This window comes from Camelus dromedarius, chromosome 7, assembly GCF_036321535.1.
Source record: "Camelus dromedarius isolate mCamDro1 chromosome 7, mCamDro1.pat, whole genome shotgun sequence".
Lineage (NCBI taxonomy): Eukaryota > Metazoa > Chordata > Mammalia > Artiodactyla > Camelidae > Camelus > Camelus dromedarius.
Window position 1 is genome coordinate 41,710,001 of NC_087442.1, and position 27,430 is coordinate 41,737,430.

Sequence of the window (27,430 nt, forward strand, 5' to 3'; positions counted from 1 at the left end):
CTACTCCTCTCTACTAACCAGTTCCAGCTTAATAAGTCTCAGACTTAAATAGCTTTTCTTGAATGATTAGTTTTTACTGGGGACACTTGCTTTGTCCCCACTGAAGGACTCCTCTTCATCCAGACTTCCCCACCGCACCCTGATACCTACCTATTTCTATTCCTTCTCCACTCCTTCCCTAATCACTACTTCCCCTTCCACTCCCTGCCACCTACACCACCTTCTGAGTAAATCTCTAGGTGAGATGCAGTGTAGCAGTGTTGGGGCAGGAGCTAACTCTGCAGTCTGACTGCTGGGTTTATATCCCAACTCTCCTTTACTAGCTGTGTGACCTCGGGCAAGTTACTTAACATCTCTGTGCTTCACCTTTCTCATCTGTAAAGTGGAGATGACAATAATACCTACCACATAACGTAAAGCCCTTTCTACAGCAACCTCGTAGGTGTTAGTTCCATTAGTATTATTTACTTCTGGGCAGCCTCAGCTCTCTGAGGATTGCCTTTCCCCCTCCCTGTCCCTGACCTTTTGCTGCCATAAAAAAAACTAGGACCTCTGCCCTCTAAACTGTCTCCTGTCCTATCTGGCTCCCTCTGAGTAGCTACACAGTCACCCCCAGTCTCACTGCCTGCCTCTCCCCACCCTCCCCAGCCATCCCCACTCCCCACATGCCTCAGTCCATTTCTCTGCTTGCACGATAAGGATCGTATGAAGAACACAGGCGGGAGCACCTTAGCTGTGTTATTTCTCTTGCACCCCCGACTTTTTGGAGTTGGGTGACTTTATCCTCCCCTGGCCTTCCAGGTGGCCTGATGTGAACATCTTGGTTTACTCTTTAGAGGGGAGCTGAGGATAGGTGATTTTCTTTTCTCCTTAAAAAAAAAAAAAAAGAAAACTCTTATTATAGCTCATAAAATATATTTGAGGACAAAAAAAGAAATCTTAAAAATGTCACTTGTCCTTGGATAAATGATGAATGTTGCATATGTGGAGCTGGCTGCTCCAGGGCATCTGGATGCTGCTACAGAAAGCACTTTGGTCCTCTTGTAGCCTTTCTGATAACTGCGTTCCAGACCTGGCCCCTGGAGAAGTCTGGCCGAGTCAGAGATGGCTAACACTGTTTTATTTCTCTGATCCTTGGGTAAATTTTCCCCCCCACTAGGGAGACGGTTAAGTTTGGTGGCTCCTTTCCCAGGATGGAATTTGACGAGTTATTCCGGCTACATCACTGTGAATAAGACTTACAACAGCAACCTTTTCTTCTGGTTCTTTCCGGCTCAGGTAGGCCTGTGACAACACCCTCACTGGACACTGATGCTCAAAAGCTGACTGTGTTGCTCTAGGTAGAAACTTCAGTCTACAACCAACCTAAGGATGTTTTTTTAAAAAATATTTTAGATTTTTTTTTTGATTTTTTTAAAATCTAAAAATAACTCCCAGTAACTGTGTGGGGTTCCTGTTTATGAACGGGAAACAAATGTTCGTGGGGGAGGTCCAACTTTTAAATTCCTTGCAGCATTATTCAGAATATTAATGCTGCCACCTTCTTCCTGCCATAGTCTTCTTCCTATCTTTTTGTTGTTTTGTTCTAAAAATACTTGGGGGCAGGGTTGGGCGGTGGGGAGCCAAGGAAGGACAAGAAGTGGGGGGATTCCTGAGGTTCACAGGTAACGCATGTCTAAGCCTTTCTACACTTAGTTCATCTCGGGCTTGTTTGGCTGCTCTGTCTGTGGACTTGCTGTGCTAATTATTATCCCTACACTCACTGCTTCACGCATCCCATACCCATTTATTGAGCGGTAGGGTCTTTGGGGAATGTATGGAGAGGGACTAGTGACCCAAGCTGGCTTCTTGAAAGAAGGGCTATTTACTTTTTTACATCCATAGCAGGTATAGGTTCAAGTGTTCTTATATTTTATCAATTCTAGTGAACATCAAGGTCACAAAGTTTTTCAGCATAAACAAATCACTTTAGTGTTATGGGTACTATTGGGGGTTATTGATAGAGGTGCTGAGATGCATAAATAAATTTTATCCTGCCGCAGGGTAATTTTCTATCTTTCTTTTCCAAATCGGATTTGCTTTAGGAGCCAGAGAAAACAAAGGAAAAGTTATCCCTATGGAGGGTAGTGTTTAGATTTGCATATGATTTGCATAGAATGATGTTGCATCCGTAATGACTGGATAAACTGCTTAATCCAGAGTAGTTTAAATTAAATTGCTTCTCTTGGTACTGTTGGGTTGTATTTTCTTGACTTTTCATGTCTGCTTTCTCAGCCGTGGCCTCTGACAGTTCATCAGGTAGTTGTGGGTAGGGGGACGCATGTGAAAAATGGTGAGGAATTCTAGATACTTTTTAGTTGGGGCTCATAGTAGTTTTTAGGCTGTCACCCACTTCAGGGAGCCTTTTCTGGACTCCTCATTTCTTTCTCATTATTCCTGTTGAGAGAGACAAGTCAGGTGCCCAGAGCACAAAATTTGAGCAGAGACTCACTCTCAGGGTTATACAAGTACAGGGTTGGCACCTGCGTGTCCTCCGGACTCCTGCCGGTACCTCCCATTGGGGGAACCCGCCTGGAAACCAGAGAGTGAGGAGAGAGTCGGGTTCATAGAGGTCTGTCTGCCAGGACACAGAGCAGAGACCCGATCTTCAGAGCAGTCAAGTAGATGTGTAAATAGCCAGCACAACTCCCTTGAGGAGAATTGGTATGAACGTAGCCTAGAAAGATGAAAGCCCAGAACACCTGTTTCTAATGGGTGGAAATTTTCCCTTTGTTCTTGGAAGCCTCTTAAACTTTATGCCTTTCAGAAACAATACTGTATGGTTTGTGATATCACATTTATCCATATCATTGAATACAGGCATTTATCACGAGCTCCTTTGTGTTAGTTTGCTATTGCTGCTGTACAAATTCCTGAAAATTTAGTGGCTTAAACAACACAGATCTATTATTTCACAGTTCTGGAGGTGAAAAGTCCAACAAGGTCTCTCTAGCCTAAAATCAAGGCATTGGCAGGGCTGAGGTTCTTCTGGAAGCTTCAAGGGAGACTCCATTTCCTTGCCTTTCATAGTTTCTAGAAGCTGCTGGTGTCCCTTGGCTCCTGGCTCCTTTTTCCATCTTCAAAGTTGGCTCTTCTGACATTGCGTCACTCTGGCTGGCTCCATAGTCATGTCACCTTCCCTGACTCTTGTCTTCTGCTTCCCTCTTCTAAGGACCCGTGGGTTTATGTTGGGCCCACGTGGATAATCCAGGATAATTTCCCTGTTTTAAGGTCAGTTGACTAGCAACTTTAATTCCATCTGCACCCTTAATTCCCCTTTACCATGGAGCCTAACACATTCACATGTCCTGGGGATTTCGATGTGGACATCTATGGAGGCCATTATTCCACAAAATGGATACTTAAAAATTTGCCCAGATTAGTGATTCTCAGTCTGTTCTCTCTCACTGATTCTCACATTTTATTGTACTTAAGAATTATCTTCATCACTTCTCAGCCTTTTGGCTAAGATCAAGTGTAGTGTCTGTTCTTATCAGTTTAATACCTGATACATCCTCTATCCGAGGACAATATATTAAATGAATTTTTGGAGCAGGGCTTTGGGATAGGAGCTTGCTCTGTCCACTCAATGCATCTTCAAATTCCCCCAGAGATTCCGACTCATAAATTGGGAGAGGCCAGCAAGTTGTAGAATTAGTAGGTAGACCATGCGTGAGAAACCATCACTCCAGCCTACAGGCCACCACCCTGTATTCAGTGCTTCTGGCCCCAGAGTGGCCCACACTCCTTTTACCAGAAAGAAACAACTAGAGCAGGCAAACCCTGATGGAGGTGGTGTGTGGTCTCATGCACCCGCCTCTAAGATGGGGGCCAGAATGGTGGGTTGAAGAGGTGAGTGCAGCCTGTGGGGTCAGCTCTCCTCTCCAGCCTGCTGGGGCTCAGCCTTCCCTGCTCTGCCTCTCCTACCTGCACCCCAGCCCTCCCAAACCTGATTCCTTACTTTCTCTTCTGCTTTGGTGGCTGGTTGTGATACCAGTAAGTTCCCCCATTGACTTCTGCATAGTGGGTCTTTTTAATAATGATCCAGATTTGTGAAAAAAAAAAAGAATTAATGGTGAGAGAAGTGAGCAAATGAAAACAAAACAAAGACCCCATCTCTTCCTTCTTATGTTGCCTCTGAACAGTTGGACAGCTTTGTCCAGAATACTGGCGATGTTCTTAGACTGTAAAGCTAGTCAGGGAAATGGGCTTAGGTTCTGCACCCACTCCTGGTTGCCAGACTGAAAGCCCCTGCACTAAACAATGACTGGGCTATTGGGGTCCCTCCTTTTAATTAAATGAAGACCTACCTGTGCATCCCCTGACCAGATTATGTTCTTCAGGGCCCAGAACTGTAGCCCTAAACACCTTCAAAGATGATCCCAAGGGGAGGGTATAGCTAAGTGGTACAGTGCATGCCTAGTATGCACAAGGCCCTGGGTTCAATCCCCAGTTCCTCCATTAAAAATAAATAAATAAACCTAATTACCTCCCCCTCAAAAAAAATTAAAAAAAAAAAAGATGATCCCAGAAGACATAAAAAGGAGGCCACTACAGCAGGAAAGAAGATGGTTAAGCATATAATGTTCTTTTTTGTTTTGTTTTGTTTTTTGCTTTTTGTTCTTTCTTTCTTTGTTTTTAATTAAAGTATAGTCAATTACAATATATCAACTATAGTGTTACAGTGTGTGAATTTCTCATGTACACCATAATGTTTCAGTCATACATATACATACACATATTCATTTTCATATTCTTTTTCATTATAGGTTACTACAAGAAATTGAATATAGTTTCCTGTGCTATACAGAAGAAAGTATATCTATTTTTATGTATAGTAGTTAATATTTGCAAACACAGTGTTCTGTTGGAAGTGATGGACTGAGCTTCAGGGGAGAGGCAGAGATGAAAAGATGGTACCATTGACAGGTATCACCGCATGGCAGCTGGGATAGATTGTTCCAAGACCTCCTTACAGGGGGAGCCCACATGCACAGCCAGGTCTCCGAGGCCCCAAAGCAACCCTTCCTGCCGAGCCAGTCAGGCTGTGAATTATGGGCTGGGCCAGTTTCAGTGAAGGAGATAAAGCATGCTAGAAGGAGAAGCAGTGGTCACCGAGATGGGGGAAGAGTTCCTTTCATTTGGCAGAAATATTAGTTTGTTGCCTGTCACAGGGCAGCAGCTGATGTTATCATCAGGAGAGAAATGGCCCCTTACAAAAACCGCAGGTAGAGAAAATAAGAGATCCAGGAAGGATGCCACACGTGTAATATCCTCTGAGTGTTTTTTGGAATTGCTGTTTCCCAAATTAATTTTGCTTTCCTGTTATTTCTGTGAGACTCCCCTGTCATTGTATACAAATCAGTGCATAATGGATTCCAGAACTTGAAGTGGGTATGCAGTTGGGGACACAATCTGTAAGGGAAATGAAGAGGCATTTTGCATGAAATACAAAGAACAATGAAGCCAGTAAAAATGGAACAACTGTGATAGCTGCTCTTAACTGAACACTGACGATGTGCTAATAAGCACTGTGCATTTCTTCTTTAATCCTTACAAAATCCACATGAAAAGGAATTGTTACCGTCATCTAATAGATGAAGAGGATTGCAGAGATTAGGTAATTAGCCCCAAGTTAGCCAACTAGAAATGGGCAGAACTGGGTGTTAAAACTAGGTCTCAGGTGGAGAAATCTTTGCTCCTGATCAGCACGTGTTGACCCTGAGGAAACAGGTCATGGAAGGCAATCAACCGCAGTCGTTAGAAGGCTGGCCCTTGAGTTAGTCAGGCTTGGGTAAAACCTGGGCTTCACCACCTGTGCCCAGTGTGCCCTTGGGCACATTCTGAACTCTGAGCACTGATTTCCTTGTTCTAAAACGAGCATCAAAATACCAACTGACCAATGGTTTTTAGACAAATGAGCTAGTATGACAAAGCCTCAGAGTGGAGCCTGATACATGCAAGTAGAGTCCCTGTTCTTATTGTTCATCATCATCGTCATCATCATTATTAGTTTTCCTGTTATTTACACACATACTGTTCAGAGGAAAACTAGTCACACTTTGGGAAGTTGAAGAAGACAGGAAATAAGGAGCAATGGGAAGGAGCTGGATGCCAGCCAAGAATGTTACTGGGGATGTTAAATTACAAAGTGAATTGGGATTTTTTTTTCATGTTTAAGAAGATAAAAAGACATATAGATAATTATTTTTTGAAAGTAGCATCTTTCTCATTGGAAAAAGGTAGATCTAGGAACAGAGGTAATTTTTTGGATGCATTTTGCCAAAACCTGTAGATTATTTACCCCAAATGTCACAGAGTTAGAATCTGAGATGTTTAGAGTTTGGCCTAAGCTCCTTTTCTTAGGGCTCCACCTTGCTCCTTGGGCCAAGGAGAATAGCTGCGGCTCCTGGTATCTGACTGCCTGGTGACTGAGAAAAATCATTATCATGTTGAGGGGTCAGCGAGGCCAGGATAAGGTGAGGCATGGGAGGCACCTGGGAGCAGCATTTAAGGTGCTCCCTCCCTCTCAGGATCCTGCAGGTGCTGACCCTGCTTAACCAGACACCAGGAAAAGGAAGAGAGAGCAGATGTTAGGTGAACTTGGTCCACAAGCCCACAGTGCAGTGCAGGGCACTGAGCTGCTTTGAGGCTCCTGGGCCAAAGCACAAGCTTCCTCTGTGTGAGCAGGAGAGCAGGTCCCCAGTCCCTGGAAGCCAGCAGGACAGCCAACCCTGGAAGTGCAGGTGTGGAATCAGGTTCCACGGGGCCTCAGCACGTGCTCAGTTCACTCCCTCCTCTGGGTGTCTGAACTTCAGAAACAGTCAGGATGATAGAGGGCGGTAGCTCCCAAACTTGCTACCTACCTGGGGAGCTTTATAAATACGACAGATGCCCCAGCTCTGTGTCCCAGCAGAGATTCTGATTCATTTGATCTGGAAAGGGCCCCGGGATCAGCATTCCTATCAAGCTACACAGTGATTCCAGTGCAGCTAGTTGGTGGGCTTCAATTTGAGAAGAGAGAGGACTAGAGGTCAGGATACTGGGGTTCTGGTTGCAGGTCTGCAGATCCTCGCTGTATACCTTGGGACACGGCATTTATACTCTCTGAGCCTCCGTTTTCTCATACAGAGTAAAGATGCTACACCTAGTTGATTGCTAAGTTCCCTTCCCAGTCTTACATTCTATGGTATCTGTAATTTTAGTCGGCTTGCCTGCAAGACATCCCTAAATGTGCAACCTAAGGTGTAAAAACATCCAAGAACTCTAAATCAGGGTTTGGGTTGGGTGAGTGAACCCTTGAATTTGTGAATTCTGTAGTAATGAGCCTCCAAGATAGTCCCCAGTGATCTTCACTTCTTGGTATGCATGCTCCCGTGTAGTCCCCTTCCGCACGGAAAGGCAAGGCAATGCAGCTTCTGCCTTGGTGTCTTGAACCACTCACTCTGGGGAAAGCCAGATGCCATGTGGGGAGGCTGCCAAAGCAACTCAGTTGCCAAAGCAACTGAGTGGACAAACTCTTACAGAGAGGGAGGACGGCCTCCACCCTCCAGCCAGCCCTGGAGTCAGCCATCAGGTGCCTGCACGCCCTGCTGGTAACAAGACTGCAGCCTTACAAGAGGCCCTGAGCCAGAACTGTCTAGCAGGGTATCCCCACATCCAGCCCCACAGAAAGCATGAGAGATGATTAGTGATTATTGTTGTGTTAGGCCACTAGATTTTGGAGACACGCAGCATTAGACAGCTAACACAGCCTCTCGTCCTGTACTTTTGGGCTGTGATGTCTTGTGACATCTAGAACTTCTGGAATGGTGACGACTGTGCCTTTTTCTGTTGTTGTTTTGTGTGTGTGTGTGCTTTTGTGTTTTGTTTTTGTGCCTGGGTTTGTCTTTTGGTTTTTTTGGGGGGGAGGTTTTTTTTTTTTTGGTTTTTGGTTTTTGGTTTTTGGTTTTCTTGTCTCTCAGCTCCAATTTCACGTTCTTACCTGCTCCACAATAACAGAACTTTAAATATTTTTCCTATGCAGCGAACATGATACTAAGCTTTGTCAGTAGAGGGTGCTGGAGGGACATTGCAGGAGGAAGGTGGCTTCTCTTCCTACCCATTGTCCTGCATTTTGCTTTCTCTTGGCCCTGCTGCCCAGTCTGTCAGGTTGGGGACATCTGGTGGTGCTCTGCCTTAGCTGGGCACACAGACCACGAAGACTCTCTGCAAGCTGATAGTCCCGGCTCTGTCCCAGTGACCACCTGGCTGTGGCTCTCTCAACAGAGACACCACACATGCCAGGTCTTGCCAGCAAGCATGCTTTCTATAGCCCAGCTCTCCCTGGAGCCCTCTCAGCCTTGACCACCTGCATCCGGGGGGCGGTTCCCCCAGCCCTCCCGACATGGACACCGGGCACTCCTGGTGGTGTGCCGCCCCTCAAGCAAGCAGACTCCCAACATCCTGACTTTCTCTGCACTCCCCACCCCTGCTGGCCACAGCCCACTGTCCATGGAGGCCTTTCCAACCTGCCCAGGGATTGGTGGTCAGCTTTGTCTGGGCACCTCAGTGGACTTCTCAGCCACCCTGTGAGCGGCAACCAGACCTTCTCCAACAAGGTGTGGACCATGGTCTTGGGAAGGGCCATGCCCCACCTGATGAGTTTGTCCATCCACCACAAACTCCCTCAGTCCAGGATATTCTTTAGAGATCTCTTTACGTATTTATGGTTATTCTCCCATTATAATGAATACCTCTTTTTATTAAAATTTCCCTGTTCCTTGGTGGACACAAGAAGCCTACCTAGCACGCTGGCACTTGGCTACAACGAAGGAAATGGCTTGTGGGGAGGCAGACCCTTCAGGCATTCTGTCCCCACTCTTGCCCTGGGGTAGATGTGACACTCATGGCTGATGGGGCCCAGGGCAAGCACTAGAACTTGTAACACAATGAAAGGTCAATGTTTCTAGGGTAAAAAATAATAGTTAAAAAATAGAAAAATTAAGTTAAAAGTACCGCGTGGTTACAGAAAGGCATCAGGAGCCAGGGCAGCCAGTCTTTCTGTCTCAGCCTTATTCTGTCAAGACCAGTGGCTCACTCATCTGGGCTTCCTTCTGCTGTTGGCTGATCAATATGCTTTGCTTCCATGGGCATTTGGCAGGAGATGGCTATCCTGTCCTTGGACCACGCAGTCATCAGAGGTTAACTAGCACTTCTAAGGGTGGAGTGTGATGGGCCACTTTGTGTCAGCTCTTCTTTCTTGGTCCAGTCTGCTAAGGCTGAGGGGCTGGGTCATGTGATATGAACATGGCTAATGGGCCTTTTCCATTGTTAAACGGAGTCTCGGTTCTTAGAGAAGAAGGTGTGGTCTGGACAGATCTCTTAAAATATGTCTACCACAGATGGCTACCAATCCACTAGTAATACAGCAAAGATGGTCAAAGGAGGTCACAGACATTTATCTTCTTTAAACTTCCACTGTTTATCTCCTCTTTGCTATGAACTTATGGCATCAGGGATCTGGAAAAGTAGAAGGTAGGTGAGTGAGACAAAACGAAAAGAAAATAGCTAAAAATGATAAATTATAGATCATCCCATGCATAGTTAAACTCAGCGGAAATCTTTGTGTGCCTGATTCCCTCTGAGAAATTAAATTTAACATGGAGAAGAAAGTAATTTTTTCAGGCGTTGATTTCTTTGCATCAAGATGGGAAAGTCAGGCCTTTCCTCCACCACCCTACCCCCGCCCCGTTCCTTCTAAAGTCCAACTTTCTGGAGGAGGCACAGAGAAGCCAGAACTACCTCATGAAGAAATGAGAGCCCCATAGAAAGGTTAGGGAGGAGAAAGGTAAAAAGGTTTCTAGTGGTGTGCACGTTGGCTCTAATTAATGAGACAATTCAAAGATTAATGAGAGTCAGTGGGAGCTCGGGAGTGATGCAAGGAGGCCTCAAAACAGAAAAAAAAAATAGTTTGAAAAAGTTATTTCTCCATGTGATGGTGCAGTGGCAAGAGTTACAGTAAAGGAACTTTTTAGTCAGTGGTCAAAACCAACCACTGTAAGTAAAATTCCTCTGAAAATCACCGAATGTCTTAGGCAAGTGGTTTGTATGTGTTGGGAGTATGTGTGTAGAGTTAAAGTGTTATTAGGTACCTAGTTAACAATTCTAGTCATAAAACCAATTGCTTTAAATAAAAATCTCTGCCTTGCTTAGCACCATTAGTGCAGCAGCTGAAATATCAGCTGAACTGGGATCTGTGTGGCAAAATGGGAGTCCATTCAGACACACTTGGGGGAATTTCAAGACGTTTGCTTGGGGTATTAATGACTTCAATTACGACAGAACACATTACTTAAACCAAGCAAATAAATGATCAACCTTCGCATACAGAAGTGTGAAGGGAGCCTTAATTAATTTACTAATTACACTTCTTATTTTAAGCGGTACCATTGATTCAGGTCTTTAGCGGTTAGGTTACTGTTTTCTCTTACAAAGCGCAGTGTTCCTTGTTGAGGGCTGGGAGGAAGCGGGTGGCTAGAGTCTGGACTCAGCCCTAGGCATTGGCAGAAAATATTGCCCCAATGTTTGTTGAAGTACCTAAGATTCCCTAGAATCACTCCAGTAAGTCTTCTTTATAAAATACAATCTTGTTACCGGAGAGTCCTGAAGTCAGCAAGTCTTTAGCACCCCCCTCATCCCTTATGTATGAACTGTGAACATGCTTCTTCAGTGGTATGTGTAAGGTCTGAGTAGAAATGAAAAAAATTTATGGTTACCAAAGAGGGAAGAGGGGAGAGGGATAAATTAGGAGTCTGGGATTAGCAGATACGAACTACTACATACAGAATAGATAAACAACAAGGTCCTACTGTATAGCACAGGGAACTATATTCAATAGCTTGTAATAACCTATAATGAGAAAGAATATATATATGTGTGTGTGTGTGTGTGTGTGTGTATAACTGAATCACTGTGCTGTACACCAGAAACTAACAGCATTGTAAATCTACTATACTTCAATAAGTTAGAAAATTCAAAAAGAAGGCTATCTTTACTACATTATGTAGTGGTGGGCCTGTGAGGGTGGAGCAGAAGATGAGTATGGCTGATGGAGGCAGGGGTGAAAGGGAAGACTCAGAGCACAAGGGGATGCTGTTCACATGGGGAGCCGGAGGGCAGGAGGGTTGAGTACTGGTCTACCTTCACTAAGGTTCCCATATAGTTTCTCCTGTGCTCACTTAGAAGCAAGGAGAAAGGAGGAAGCTGGGTGTTTTTAAGAGTCTCTTTCTGTACAGAATGTTAAACCAAGTAAATGACTTTCACTTACTTTGAATGACAGTCTACTAGGACAAGGGTAGACTTTTTTCACCATTATTGTGACTAAATAATGGAGTGCACTAACGGGAGAGATTATGAAATATCCTTCAGTAGAGATCTAAGAAGCAATAGATAACCTGCCTCCTTCAGGGCTGTTCATTTAGGAGCAAACCCTGAGGCAGGCGTGGCCAAGCTCATGAATTGGCCACCAGGGGTCACCAGAAGAATTGAAAGGTCTGAGGCAAGGCCATCATTTCTTGTTTGCCAAGAAGGCAGGTTTGGGGGACCTGTGTGCCCACACTCTTCTGTTGCTAGAGAGACTTTTTACTTAAATATTTAGGATTCCTCTGTTCCTTCTTTTATATTTGGAATTTCTTTGTTTCTTCTTTTTGATCATCAGTTCTTGCTATACTACTTTGATCTGTATGTTATTAATAGAGATTTTATTTTCTTTTTAATTAAATACATAAATGCTTATTAGCAGGGAATTACTCATCTTTCAGGTCTCAGGACCTTCATCCTTCAGGACCGTCACCAGAGGCCTTCTTTACGTATTCAATCTAATGTCTCTCCATTACTTTTTCATATCACCCATTTATTGAATTACTTATTTATTACTGTCTTCCCACCTCACCAGAAAAATAATCCAGGCATTAATTGAAGTGCTGTGCATATATTAACTCTCCAAATCTGCACAACAGTCCTGTTCAATAGACATTATTATCATTCTTGTTTTCAAGCAAAAGACACTGAGACACTGAGAAGTTAAGTAACTTGCCCAAGATCACACAGCTGTAAAATAGCGTAGTTAGAATTCAGACTCTGACAGTCTGGTGCCAAAATCCATGCTCATAACCATTAAGTATCCTACCTGTGCCTGAGTGGGAGCTGCTCTGCCTGCCCAGCCCTAGGATAATGCCTGTTGGTGTTATGTGTTAAATGAATTATTACATGGTGGTAAATTCAGAGTGTCAGCTGTTCAGCCAAATGATGACATATACTGATGTGAAGAGATTTCCACAACATGTTAAGTGAATACAGAAAATATAAAGTGTTCGATAGCCTGATCCTATTTTTGAAAAAAAAGTACTTACGTATATAGCATATATAACAGCTACAAGATATGTGTATGTGGGGGGGGGGGTAGGGAGGAGCATAGAGAAGAATCTGGAAGACTAAATACTTCCATGGTCATCTCTAGGGAACAGGATTGGTGGGGCAAGGGGGAATTTTTTAAAGGGAAATTTTTTTAAATACTCTCTTTGAAAAAAAAATTGAAGAAAAATTACTTACTTTGTAATATGAAAAGTTTTAAGTAAAATTTTTCAAATTTTTGCCCAAATAAATATACACTCCCTCTTGTTTCATACACTTTTGAATTATAGCCTCAAAACAATCAATACTTTAAAAGTCCTGAATTTTATAAATCTGTAACGAAGTAAAGCGGTGACTTCTTGCTTCATTGGATCCTAAGTTTTGCAGTGTGCTTTCCTCCGGTATGTCTTCACTCACTTTTGTTTTTTTCTAAGTGGGGGTAGTGAGTGGGGGAAGGGCTTCATTCTCACAGTCGAGAGCTAAATAGATCATCCAAGGTATTACTGCATAATAACTTTATGCCATTATTGACGTGATTATTGTTATACAAATCATGACATTGTGATGTCATATCATATTACAAAAGTCCACATCCTGTGGTATTAACTAACTCTTGGGTTTTTGCATCGAATATGGAAACTTTTATTTTCCAGCATCTGACTTTTTGCATTTCATTCCAGATAAGGGCAATGTTAGTTCACAGTTTGCTTGACTCATGTGTGCATGGAGTTTTCTTAAAAAAAAAATAATAATAATGAGGGGGGGAGGGTATAGCTCAGTGGTAGAGTGCATGCCTAGCATGTACAAGGTCCTGGGTTCAATCCCCAGTACTTCCATCAAAGTAAATAAGTAAATAAATAAATAAATAAATAAATAAACTTAATTACCCCCACCCCCCACCCCCCTCCCCCAAAATGGGCTTCTTCAAAGTTTGTCGCGTTCATTCACCTCCTCCAGGAAAGTAAATCTGAGGAGCAAGGTCAGCTGAGGTTGGAGGTGTGTATGCAGATCTCTTATTACCTAAGCGTTCGAAGAATGCAGTATCCTGTGCTTCAAAGTTGCATAATAAAGATGTTTGGCACCAAGGTGCTAGACTTGACTTTGTAGTGTGGCCTCTCAGGGTCTGCCTGTTTTTCTGAAAGTCCGGAGGTCCCATCATTATGCCAGGTCACAGGAAGGGACATGAAAAGCAGAGGAAGGTAGGGTGGAGACCAGCAGGCTGGGGCATCCAAGAGGGCAAACTCTCCATCTCCCTTCCAGAGTCTCAGCCCTGCCTGCACAGTAAACCACCTGGGAGCTTTTAAAACAGACTGATGCTTGCCTCACCCCAGGCCAGTTGAATTGGAATCTCTGGGATTTGGGCCTAAGCAGTAGTTTGTTTTTTAAAAGTTCTTCAAGTTACTTTAATGGGTGACCAGGGTTGAGAACCACTGGCTCATGTGTAGCTCTCCGTGGCTTCTGGAAACTCACGTGCACATTAAGAAGGAAGTGGGGGGCCTGGAGGTCCTGAGGAATGGGTAGACTCACAGTGTCTCACATGCCCAAGAGGCTGGAGCCACTTCCATCCAGATTCCACTGTCTCCCACCTCTAATGTGCCTGCTGCTGAGTGAATAAAGTGGAACGTGATCCTGGGGAGTGGTGTTGAAGAGCAAGTTAGAGGGTCTGAGGGAAGATAAAAATCACTTATTCAAACAAAACACACACAGTTGGGGCCAGGCAGGCCGGGGTAGAGCTGGTTATATTTATCCAGCACAGTAGACCTGACAGCGTCATTTCATCATACATTTTCTCATCGGGGTCCTCCGGCAAGCCTATGAGGTGGGCATTATCACCATTTGATGGTTGAGGAAGTGAAGGGCCAGAGGAATCTGCGGGCCAGGATCACACAGCTGTTATGTGGCCAAGAACCTATCTGGCTACCAGTTCCAGGGTCACTCTGCTTCCATAGTGGCTTTAAAAGGCTGGCTTTGGTTTTAATTTTTTCTGCTTCGACTTGCAAGTTCCTAGTTCTCTTAAATTCTTTTTGGACACTGGCAACACTTGAGGCAAGGGAATCAGCTAGTGAAAAGCTGAGCAGGAAGATGGCCAAAGGAGCAAGAGAAAACACCAAAACAACCCACTTTTCCTATTCTCTCATTTCTAGGTGGTTTACATGAAAACCATCTATAAATTCCTAGTGTTTATCTATTATAGCAATAGCTAGCATTTGTAGAACATGCACTATATGCCACTCACTGGGCTTTATGAAAATTAGTTTATTTAGTCTCCCCAATAGCCACGTGGCATAGGTACTATTATTGATCCTATTGATAATAGGTACTATTATTTTACAGGTGGGGAAACTGAGGTCCAGAGAACTTGGGCAACTTGTCTAAAGTCACAGAGCTAGTGGATAGTAAAGCCCGGATTGGAACCCAGTTTGTGGCAAGAGCTCACAGACTTACCTGTTACACTGTGCTGACTCTTGGAGCTACAGCCCTGCTGATCTGAGTTCCCAGTCCGACTCCTACCTTCTCTACCTGTTTCCTTAATTATAATAATCATTTGCCCTTAATATGCTTTTATCAGACATTAGGCTTTGTTCCAAGGGCTTTACAAATAGTATCTCATTTAATTTCTTAACACTGGGAAGTGGGACCCAGGTGGTCCCTCATAGAGGAAGACACTTTTCCAGCTCACAGCTGTTCTGACCACTGCCCCCACTGCCCTAGCCCCTTTCCAAAGCTGCTAAGGACTCTAGACATTTGGTGACAAGAGGAGAGAGAAATCCCTCTGTCCTGCCTCTGTCCTTATGGTTAGAACCCTGTGTGATCAGCTCTTCTTGCAGGTTCTTGGCTGTGGGTCCCAGATCACCTTCCCCTAAGTTAGTCTTGCCTTCTGCCTACAGACTCCTCGCATCATCTAGGTGAACGAGCCAGTCTCTCCAGCCTTCTGATGCAACGCTGATTTGTCTCCATATAGCTGGGCTAAGTAAAAGGCTGCAGGATTTCCTCTGGGCTGAAGCAGTACGATTCTTTCTTGCCAAACCTGGCTGACTGAGCATCAAATGAGCCATGCCATCAGATGAGGACTCTGTCACGTCCTGCGCTGAGCCCTGTGGAGGCTCAGTGGTGCCTCTTTCAGATTGCCCTGGAGGACTCACGGAGGGCCCGGCAACCTCCACACTCACTGCTGTCCCACACTCACTTGTCTGTCTTGAGGACTTCCCCATCATTTCCCTCTGTCTACAGCATTGTTCCCTGGTTCTTCTTGTGGCTGCATCCTTCTCGGCTTCTGGGTTTCAGTTCAGCTCTCAGGATCTCATGGAGAACTTCCTGATCCCTGTGTCTAAAGGAGACACCTCTGTCTCAGCCGTCACTCTCTCTCTTAGCATCACCTTCATTTCCTTTTCACACTCTTTAATCTTCATATTTATTCATATACTTACTGTCTGTATTTGTCATGAAATGTAAGCCTGAAGAGAACAAGGGCTTGTCTTTCTCACTCACTACTCTGCCAGGACCTCCTCCCAGCAAGGTGCTGACCCCTGTGAGGTGCTCGGAAGTGTATTGTCAAGTGAAAGAAGTCAAGATCCCTCTGTCATCCAGGGTGATGGCGTAGCCTACCGCCAGCAGCTGATTTCCAGCATCCCATCCCTGCCAGTGACCTTTTATTACTTACATCTCCCACATCTCCTAAATAAATCCATGCCTTATTTAGGGTTTTGTTGCTGATTCAGGGATTCAGGGCCTGTCTATGCTTCTCAGTTTCATTGTGTTGAATGAAGTTACTGTTGTCTCTGTGGACACCTTCTTAGGAAATAAAATCAGAAAGGCACTTTCGGCTCGCAGTGAAGGGGGCAGACTTACTGAGGAAGATGAATTCTTTGTTATACGTCTTTGGGAATATGTTGGTCAAATGAAAGAGTTCCCAGAAGGTTTTAAACAACTGAAAAAATATAAGCGTGTCCTGGCAGTATGCTGGGTGTCTAGGGGAGTACAAAGTCAAGCTTTGACAATCCGTGGGGTTTCTGGCTGTTGGCCAGACAAGACTTAACTGCACGACATAGATAGCCAGCATATGAAGCAAATACTAATTCAAGACAAGAAATGGCAGTGCTTTGCTTGTAGCGCAGAGTGGTCACTGGGGTCTGGGAAGGTTTGGCGACATTTAGACAAGGCCGTGGAAGACAGAGGATTCGGATGAGTTTGCATGGGTGTGTTCTGCAGCCTTAGCACTGTGTCATCACTGGTTTCTTTGTCCCTCCTAGGTAGAGCCCTGGAATGCTCCAGTCGTCCTCTGGCTGCAGGGCGGGCCAGGCGGCTCATCCATGTTTGGACTCTTTGTGGAACACGGACCTTATATTGTCACAAAAAACCTGACTGGTAAGTACTGCTGGGACTCCACTTTCCCATGGAGAATTCTTCACTGGACCCTTTCTTATCTGCTCTGGAAATAATTTAGAGTGAACACTGAACCACTAGGAATAGGTTAACAGTTCCAGATTATGAAAACATAACTTTCTGGCAATGTCTGTCCAAGGAGGAGGAGCCACCAGGGTGAGTGTCCTGGCTGGACTGTTTTCTCCCTTAAAATTTGGCTGAAAGGTTCTGAGCTATGTTCTCCCAGCCTGCTGCTGACTCAGGCAGTCCGGGCTTATGAAAACAGTTGGTATTTATTACTCTTTACATAAGCCCTTTTGCTTGGGACTAGTGGGTGGAATTATATCCCTAATTATTCACATGAACAAAACACTGTATGGTTCAGCCCCATAAATGATCAGATATCTTGGAAGCAAGATACTGTGAGCTGAGCCTGGGGTGAAGGAAGGCATGGGGAAGGAGCCACATCCTGCTGTAACCCAGATTTACCCCCATCTCATTTTCTTTGTGTGCGTGTCTGGTGGGGGGTGATTATTTACTTTCCCTGGGTCAGAATTTGGAGGGTGAAACAGTGACTCAGCATACTCACGTGTACAACTCTGTTGACGTAGTGGTTCTCTTCAGCGTTGAATGGGAGGCAGAGGATTCCGGAGAATTGGACATTAAGGATGACTCACTGGGTTGGACAGATGGGTTTATTGCATCAGTGGTTGATGGGTTTTTCTGCATGACCCAGTTGCACTGGGTTTTGTTTCCAAAATCCATCTTAGGTGTAGAAACCCTCTGGTTCTGGGAAAAGTAAGGGAGAGAGAAAAGGGGCAGGCATCTGTTCTGAGCTGTGAGGGTGTGATGCAGTGTCAGAGGGACATCAGAGTTCGGTGACAGGGAGAGGACAGGGGGGCATGTTGAGCTCCTAACCAGAGCTAGACCTGAGGTGGGATGTTTTATTAGACTCAGTCTAACACCTCTTCTCTGCTTTACTAGTGCGTGCCAGAGACTTTCCCTGGACCACGACATTTTCCATGCTCTACATTGATAATCCAGTGAGTACCCCTGGGGTCCTATGAAATGGCAGTATTAGCCTCTCTTGTATTCTTTCTTTAAGTACACTTAAGAAATAGAAAAAATACAGATTTGATTTTTTCCTTTTTAAAATAGAATTATCTATTAAAACGAAACACATTTGAGATTTAATTTTTCGAACACATACTGTTATGTCCAAGTTTGGCAATTTTACTTGCTACCGTCTCTCCTTCCCTCATTTCTAGTCTTATGAAATGTCCTGTTCACTGAATTGTACCATCCAGGATAAGGGATTAGCTTCCTTCTACTGACGACTTGGGTTTCTCCATAGCAGGGCCTATTATACAGTATGGGAACTCCTCATCTTTCAAATAGAGTTCTAGACATACAAAGTCACAACTGGTCTCCTTCGCTTATCACAGTGAGCAGAATGCCTTAGCTCAAAAGAGGGGCAAAAGGTAGAATTCTCTTTGGGAAATTCTTACGAAACTGAATCCAATACACTGCAATTTAGGAAAGTAACTTTGGGGTCAGCTTCTGCAGATTGAGAATATCTTTGCCCTCTAAGTAATTTCTCTAACTTCTTTCTCTTCTCAGATGGTTCAAAGAGAAAACAGATAAATTGGGAGAAAAAAGTCCAACATTCTTGTCCACCCTGCCATGTTTTGTCAACCATTCTCTTTCTTATCTGTAATCCCATATTTAAATAAAAGTTTAATTAAATGTTCTGTTCCCTTGGGTGTTTAGAGGACAAACAAAAACAAAAATATTTACAACTGGTATGTGTGTGGTGCATTCCTGATATGTATTATTGACGCAAAATGAAGTTAGCTTCTTCTGTTAATTTGCAGCTCAGTTGTCCATGAATTTCTAGGTACAAGAAAATATTAGTTTACAGCTAATCTTTATTTAAAAACCCCTTATCTGCTGAAGGTGAAAGGGTTTAGTGGCCATATTTCTCACAAATAAAGAAATGGGAAACCATCCCCCCCCCATGTTTTATCTCCAGCCTAGAGAGTTCCTTTTTAGCAGGACAGAACATTGCACCCTTCAGGTTTCAGAGAGGAGACAACTTTGGATCTTTTTGATACTGTAGCAGGGAGCAGGAAAGGTCAATTCCTTGTCCTTAAATCAACATCTGGCCAGGTCCCCACTGCAGGCTCAGGATAGCTCAGCCACTAACCCCAGGGCAGAGCTTTGTGCTGCTATTTTAGTTGGGCTTGGAGGAAGGAGGGGGGAAATAGGTGGCATGCAACATCCTCCTTTGAGGATGGCCAAATGCACGTGAGTGACGGCAACAATCTGAGGTCCACAGCATGGCGTTTGGAATAAGGGTGGTTTCCTTCCCGTGTGATACCTCTCTGCAGGACGTGTGTTTCTCTGTATTTATATCTGCCTATTGATTTCACCTTCAGGTGGGCACAGGCTTCAGTTTTACTGAACATCCACAGGGATATGCAGTCACCGAGGATGATGTGGCACGAGACTTATACAGGTAAAAGGTCCTGGCTCTCTCTTGATCTTCTTCAGACCAAATGTTTTTCTATTTCAATAGGAAAATCCTTCCAGTAGTGGAAGTATTATTGATTGGTCCTCATAGTCCAATTCTTGAATGTCTTTTAGGAACAGTTCTATGTGGGGAGCATACACACACACACACACACACACACACACACACACACACACACACACACACAGAGTCTGTTTTCCACTCTGCTACATTATCATTGATAATTATGAAAGTGGCCAGCAGAGAAAATAATAAGAGCTGACATCTTGAGGCATAATTTTAATTTTGTAAAACTATCCTTTGAGAAACAATGGAAACAGGGCCGAATTCTTCAACCAAAGATTATTTTCCAACTGTTCAACTAGATGCCTAGATGCCTGAGAGATTTCTGCCTGCTTTCCACATTATATTTAATTTTGCATTTGCCAGGAAACAACATTTCAGACGTTTGTGTTTTTTTTTCCTTAGGGTTCCTCCTTCTGTGGCCTTCACAAAATGCAATTTTTCACTCTCTTGTTTCTCCTTCATGACTCTTCCAGGCTTAAAGTGCAGCTCGTAAACTGATCTCTTACTTCCCCTTCATATTACAAAATTATTCTTCTGCAAAAAAAAAAAAATTGAAGGAAAATGTAGCCTAACCAAACAGAATACATACTATTTCTTCATTTCTTTTTCTTAAGTTCATTGTAGTTATTTTTAGTACATTTTTAAAAAGTAAGTGATCTTATTGGGCCACATTTTTTCCCAGTCTGTAGATGATTACCAGAGACCAAGTCCCTGATTCTATCAGATCACCAGGGCACCCCTTTATGCATTATAAAAATTTACAAGAATCCTAGTAGCCAGAAAGGGTTAACGAGCTCCCCTACCCTGCCCCCGACTTCCCCCAGACACCCTCTCTCTGCTTATCACTTGGTGAGCAAACCCAACCAATCCCCAAAGTGAAAGTGAATCTAATAGGAGTCAGAGTTTTTTGATCTCTGACAAAAGCTTTCCGTTTTATTCTTCTTTTCTCCCCAAGGCAGCTGGCTGGGGGCGGGGCGGGTTGGAGGAACTTCCGGCCTCTCCCAGAGAGGCTTCTCTCTTCTCTGCTGACACAGAAAACGGCTGCTGTCTGTGTTCCACACTTTGATTTGCCTCATGTCTCATTATTTTAACACATCCATTCAGTTTCCAGGAGGGATGACTAGCAACCACACTTCTGCTTCCAGAGCAGATGGGTCCTGGGGGCAGATTAGCCCGATCCCAGGAGGGGTCCCTCCCCTACCCCCAGCTCCCGAACCTCTTCTTTCCCGCCCAGGACATCATCCCGATGGCAGGCTGTCCTCACACGTCTACTGGAGTGCCAGGTCTTTCTCATTAGGCGCTGACTGTGTGCTCCCATTTTTTCACATCCGAAACCTGCTTCTCGCTGTTCCCCCTCCTCCTGCAACCCACTTTGGCTGAAATCCAGACAAACTGAGTTGTTTAACTAGCAGACACCCTGAGGGCAGAGGGTCTGTATTAACGAAATGCATCAGTCCTGTCTTAGTCAGAGCCTCGCACCCCTGCCATCCTTCTCTGGCTCTCCAGCCCCTCCCCCAGAGAGGGTCGCAGCTTCCAGCTGACCCCTCCGTGGGGATATTTACTGCTGACATGTGGTTCATCTCCTCTTGCAAGACATGTAAAGAGAACCTATTTCAAAGCATCCATTGTTTATAGCTGTTTTAGTTCTTTTTGCTTCAGGCTCTCAGAACTGGAAAATAGCTAATCAAGGGTAGTGCAGAAAACTGATTTCAGCTGTTTCCTTTATAGTTGACACTATTTGTTTCCCTTTGTGACTACATTCTTCTCTCCAGCTGTCCAGATGGGTGTTTGGAATAAGAAGGTTGCTTTGAGACCTGTAAACAGGCTACTACAGGTTTGAAGAGTAGAACTCTCTTTTTCTCCCTTTGAAAACCATCTCTCTTTTTTTCTGAAAATCTCATTTCTTTTGACTATTATGAGTGCATGGCTGTAAGGAGTAGACTCCTAAAAAGACATTTGACATTCACATTAGGCTGCTTTTCTTTTATTTGGAAATGTAACTTTTTCACTAATAAGATGTTTAAATAGTCTCTCTCTCTCTCTTTTTTTTTTTTCTTTTTTTCTGTTGGGAATGTGTTTAGAACCATATTGCCACTCTGGTTTAAAAAAATAAATAAATTTCCTAAAGGATAATCAATTTAGCTAACTTTGATTTGGAGTAGACCAGCTGGTGCCTCTCTCCCTCTATCACGGTTTTCCGATTGCCTACCTCGTGCCAGACACTGTTCCTGGTGCTGGTGACGCAGTACTGAGCAAGCCGCCCAGGCCCCACGCTCCCGGTGTGCCTGAAGTGATTTTCTTAGCAGCCAGACGGAAATGCTACTGTTCTATTCCACATACTGGTTTGCATGGGAAATAATATCCATCTCTGATCAAAGCTCCATGGCAATGTGACTGTGAGACAGGTTTCATGTGTTAAACGAGAACATTGCATGTTCAGTGCAGGCGGAGGGGATCATGGCCTGGCCACACTAGATGTGGAATGCGTGGATGCAGAGGACGGGTCCCCACCTGATGCCACAGAACGAAACTGCCAAGATTCTTTATTTATGGTTACTGAAGTGTAGTCAGTTTACAGTGTTGTGTCCATTTCTGGTGTGCAGCATCGTGTTTCAGTCATACATATACATACATGTAGTTGTTTTCATATTCTTTTTCACCATATGTTACTACAAGATACTGAATATAGTTCCCTGTGCTATACAGTAAAAACTTGTCATTTATCTAAAGCCACTGAAAGTCTTGTTGCTGCCCTTCTATCAGTCAAACTGTCAGTGACTAAAGCTAAGCCTCCTTTGGCTTTTGTTGGTGTGGAGCTTCTGCTGACATTGTTTTAACCCCAGTTCTCCCAGATCTCTCATATTTCTTATGCCCCTCACTCCACTACAGCTGACCAAAGCCCAGGGCAGTCTTTGGCTCTATAATCCACCTTTTCTGCCCAAACTCATCTTCCCTTTAAAGAAATTATCTGAGGAAATTTTCTCATAGTCACTCACCCTTGTGATCTCTGTTTCGTCCTGGTGTCCTTTAATGTACCTTTCTGCCACCAGGTAGCCTTTGACTAAAGTATTTATTAGACAAGGCCTTGGCACAATGCCAGCAAGGTTCCAAATGGAATCACCTGGAAGAGGTGAGCTTCCTGCACCACAGAGCACTTGTGCCTGAGTAAATACATGGAGTGTACACACATGTACACACACGTGCGTGTGCATGTCATGTATTATGTATTTTAGCAATTCTGCTTCTAAAATTTGAAATGTTATATGGGCAAGATTCTAGGTTTTATTTTTAAGCAAACCCTCACCATGTAACGATATAGTCCTTGACTAAAACACAGTTCAAAGAGCAGGGGCATATGTACACCTGACGTACTAAATTTACGTTTTTCATTCTTCATTCCCATTTAAGAGAGACCTGCCAAACCTTGCTATTATACGCCAAATTTTTGTTTGGATCCTACTGTGAAATTAAAACTCTATGGTAACTTCCTGAAGTGGGGCCTTGCCTTGGAAACTTCAGGTAGAGGATCCTGGCCTTTTCCATCTGGAAGCAACCGGGGAGATTCTCTCTTTCAGCTAAGATTGCCAGATAAAATACAGAATGCCCAGTTAAATTTGAATTTCAGATAAACAGTGAATAATGTTTTAAAGTAAGTATGTCCCAGGTGCTACTTGGGACATACTTATACCAAGACATTATTTGTTGTTTATCTGAAATTCAAATCTAATTGGACATCTTGCATTTTTGTTTGCTAAATCTGGCAACCCCAACAAATTCGCTAAGGAAATAAGCTTTAAGCTAAAGAACAAGGCTTACTTGAGATTTACTGTATCAAATTGTCTATTGCCATTCCAACTAGCAGAAAGAGAGAAAGAGAAGTAATTTTTAGCCTGAAGGTTAAAGCGAGAGCAAAGGGTGGAGAATAAACTCCTATTTTTATCTCAACTCTGAAGCCAGCTCATTGCCAGGGCAAGCATGGAAGCTATATAATGCAGCTTCCCAGATTTAGTTCCTCCCAAGATTTCAGTTGCTATAAATAATAAATAGAGAAATACGCTGAAACTCTGCAGTAGAGTTTAATGCTGGGTTTTTATGGAGCCTTTGAAAATTATTGCCTGGATCGTGGTGATTGTTATGACCCAGTTTTGCTTCTGTGTCACCCTTGGACTTTCTCCTTCTCCTGGTTTTGCAGGGCCTCCTTGACTTTCATCTTCACTGGATGGTTCACGGCTTTTAGTCCCTCAGCAGGAAGCTGGGGGAAAAAAACCCTGCCTAGCTTCTCAGGCATCGCAATCTGAGTCAAAACATTCATAAAGCTTCTGATTTTCCCAAGTTTTAGTTTCTTTATGAAAGATTTTGGTTAGAGAATCATTCAATAATCTTTTCTTGCTTATTATGAAGTAATTTCTTGAGTACGTTTAAACCTATTTCACTGTAACCTACCGAAGTGGCTGTTGGCATTCTTTAGTAAATGTGATTTTGGGGGCCTGGAAGCCACTGTGTGTTTACTTTCGTATATGTAGCCATTGGCTGGTTTTCCTTTCAACTATAGTCATTTTACAGCTTTTCTGTTCTTTGGTTACTAAAACTAAAACACTGACATTTTGGGAGCCCCATTAGAACATAGAAATGTTCAGGGTTCCCCACAGAGAGAGTTTGGTAAGCAACTAAGGTTCCCAATACCTCACCACAAGCCGAGGTTAAAGGGGTCATAAGGTTTGCAGAATTATCTCCACAAAATTGCTAAATAATAGGTGAAAGCCTGTATCACTTAGCTCAAGGGCCCCCTTGATGGTTAGGTGATCCAAGTTGGTAACTCAGAGATCTGGAAACCTTCCCAGAGTGCTGATGTCCACTTGTCTCAACTCCTGATTGTCGCAAAGTAAGCCCACAAGTATCTTCTAACCATCCACCGAGTTTGGAATGTTATGTGCATGAGACTTTGGATGAAATGCCTACAGGAGCTTATAGCATAGTGGTATCTTAATTCTAATGTGAAACCTCTTGTCAGAGGGTGAAATTGGGTAGCACAGCATGATTCCGTGTGATTTTTATTGTTTTTCTTTTTGCAGTGCACTAGTTCAGTTTTTCCTGTTGTTTTCTGACTATAAAGAGAATGACTTTTATGCCACTGGAGAGGTGAGTGGAAGTCAGGTTTTATTGCATGCTTCCAATATCATCAGGACTGAAATATATCATGACACTTGTGGTTTATTCATTCAGTATGTACACACACACACACACACACACACACACACACACACACACACACACACACACATTAGTATTAATTCAGCTCATATTAAAAGTTCTCCAGTTATCCCCCAAATGTCCTCCATAACATTTTTAAAGATACAGGGCTTAATAAAGATTCATATATCACTGTGGGTTGTCATGCCTCAGTCCCTTGCCTTTTTCGTTGTTGTTATTTATGATAATGATTTTTAAGAGTCTAGGCCAGGGACCTTGTAGAATGTCCCATTTTCTGGCTTTGACTGATTCTCTCCTCAATGTTTAGATTCAGTGAAAACATGTGGCAAGGACGCTATGTAGATGATGTTGTGTGCTTTCTGTTCTGTCACATCGGGAGGCACATACTGTTCCATTACTGGTGACATTAAACGTGATGACTTAGTCAAGGTGGTGTCTGCCAGATCTCACCATTGGAAAGTTACCTTTTCCTTTTGAAATTAATAAGTAATCTGAGACCACGTGAGCATCTCTTCCCAGCCACCAAATATGTCACGGAGTAGTTTCAGCATTCACTGATAAATCAGTTATTCATCAGACTGATAACTGTCTGAATCCGTTCTTATACCAGGGGGTGTAAAATGGTGATTCTGCTGATCTGTCTTCCTTTAGGTATCATCTGGCATTCTTCTGTAGAGAAGATCTTCCCCTCCTCCTCTTCTCTGTTATGTATTTTTAAAAATGTCACTGGAGACTCATGGATTGTTAAATCTGTTTGATGTGTTAAAATTTATTGCTATCACTATTGTTTTTGATGCTCATATTGTTCCCTATTTGGTCAGTGGGAACCCCTGCAGGCTGGCTCCTGTGTCGTTTGGACAGTCCTCATTAGTCTTTGAGCATTTCCTTGCTTTTTGGCACACATATATGTTCTAGGATTATCTTGTACTTTCCCTGCCCTAGTCCTGGAATCAGTTGTTTCTTCAAGGAACTCTGGTTCGTTTTAATGGGGAAGGGTGTTTGGAAACCAAGACCTGAACACTAAGTGTTCTCATTGCTACTGGGATGCTATTTCTTTAGACTTTGTCTGTAGGCAAAGCTAGAAAACAAAGTGACTTCCAGTATTTTTTGGCTGCAATTGTTTTTATCCTTGGACTGTACCGGTTTAAAAGTCAAAGTTCTATGTCTGAAATGTGTAAGAATTAATTTTTTTTCAGGGTGATTGTGTTACAGTTTAAAATACAGGTTCACTTGCATATGTTGGTTTCAATTTTAAGGCTTGCTTTTTTTTTTTTTAATCCTTTTAAATTTAAGGTTATTTTAAAAATGTATAGCAGCCAATATTTTGCAGACACAAAAATTCTTAGGTGCTGGGAATACAATTGTGAACAAAACAGAAAAGTTCCCTGCCTTCATACATTCTAGAGGCGAAAGCAGTGATAAAGAAAGAAGGAAACATGTACTGTATGGTCAGGCAGTGATACGCCCGAGAAAGGTATGTCATTTAAAAGATAAGCAGGGTGAGGGTTGGAGAGTGATGGAGGTGCTATTTTGGATAAGATTGTCAGGGAAGGGTTCTTTGATAAGGAGACAGTTGAGCAGAGCCCTGAGTGATGTAGTGGAGGGACCTCTGCAGGATCTGGGAGAAGAGCTTTCCTAGAGGAAGGATCGGCAAATGCGAAGACTGTGCCTGGGGGCAGGCTTGGTGCACTCAGGAAAAATCTTTGGGCTGCTGTAGAAGGAGCTTATATGGGTGAGACAGGCAGATCATGTAGGGCCTTGTTGCGCATGGCAGAGAGGTTGGACTTTATTCTGAGTGTAAAGGGAAACCACTGGAGGGATCAGAGTTCACTGAAAGAGTATTTAGAATCAAATTCAGTTCAACACATATATATTGAGTATCTGCTGTGCCTGAGGCATTGGACAAGTATTGGAAATTCAATGATTAATAAGACATTGACTCTAGCCTAATCTGAGAGTCTAATGATAAGCATAATGCAAAATGAAAAGTACAATTGGAGAAACAGCTGTAAAGACAAGTAGCACAAAGTGAGCACAGACAGCTGCTCACTGTGGGATCCTCAGGAAAGGTCAAGCAATTAAACTGGATTTTGAAGGGTGAATATGGGTGTATTAGTCCAGGCTCTTTTACCTGCAAGAGACAGAAACCCTATTCAAAGTGGTTTAAGTAAAACAGGGGCATCAGGCATGGCTGTATCTGGGTACTCAAACCTTGTCATCAGGATTTTCTCTCACATTCCCTCAGTCTATTCACTTGGCTTTGCACTTCACTGGTTTCATTCTCAGGTAAATTCTTTTCACCTGGGCCCTTGCCCCACCACCCAACTCCAGAGGTCTACGTATGCCTACCAGCTCAACCTCCTTCCCATATTCCTGAATCTCATGTGATCCATTTGGGTCCCATGCCCATTCTAGAACTAGTAACTGGGGTCAATGGGATGGAATATACAGATTGGCCAGAATGGTGCCTGAGGCCCACCTCAGTGACCTGGGAGGTAGGAGATCACCTTGGGGCCTTTACGCCTGAACCACAAGGCCTGAGAGTGGGAGATGAGTGGTCTCCAGAGGAAAATCTGAGTGATAATACCAGAAGGAGGGCTGGAAGGATGCTGGGCAAGCACAAACCACAGATGTCCATTCTAAGGATGTCAAACTGAAAAACAGTCTCAGTTTTTCCGAGGGAATGGCAAGTTAAAGGAGCTAGGAACTTCCTTCTCTTCACCTGCTTTCTTCTCTTTCTAAACTTTCTGGAAAGGATATCCTGACTGTTTAGCATGTTACACTTAAGTCTTTTTTTAAGCCAGTTATCTAGTCAGGATTGTTCAG

The 27,430-nt window shown here is 43.5% G+C and overlaps 1 protein-coding gene and 1 non-coding gene across 4 annotated transcripts in view; both read left to right on the forward strand.

Moving 5' to 3' along the window:
- Nucleotides 1-27,430, forward strand: part of CPVL (carboxypeptidase vitellogenic like) — a 105,792-nt gene that overhangs the window by 20,250 nt on the left and 58,112 nt on the right. For all 3 annotated transcript variants that reach the window (XM_010988030.3, XM_010988028.3, XM_010988029.3), the window contains exons 3-7: nucleotides 1,160-1,278; nucleotides 16,683-16,797; nucleotides 17,779-17,837; nucleotides 19,233-19,312; nucleotides 24,466-24,532. In XM_010988030.3, coding sequence (XP_010986332.3) covers nucleotides 1,160-1,278; nucleotides 16,683-16,797; nucleotides 17,779-17,837; nucleotides 19,233-19,312; nucleotides 24,466-24,532 — 440 coding nt within the window. The remainder of the gene's footprint in view (nucleotides 1-1,159; nucleotides 1,279-16,682; nucleotides 16,798-17,778; nucleotides 17,838-19,232; nucleotides 19,313-24,465; nucleotides 24,533-27,430) is intronic.
- Nucleotides 3,485-3,681, forward strand: LOC116154141 (U2 spliceosomal RNA). Its single transcript, XR_004138030.1, has one exon. It is a non-coding gene; the product is annotated as a U2 spliceosomal RNA (small nuclear RNA).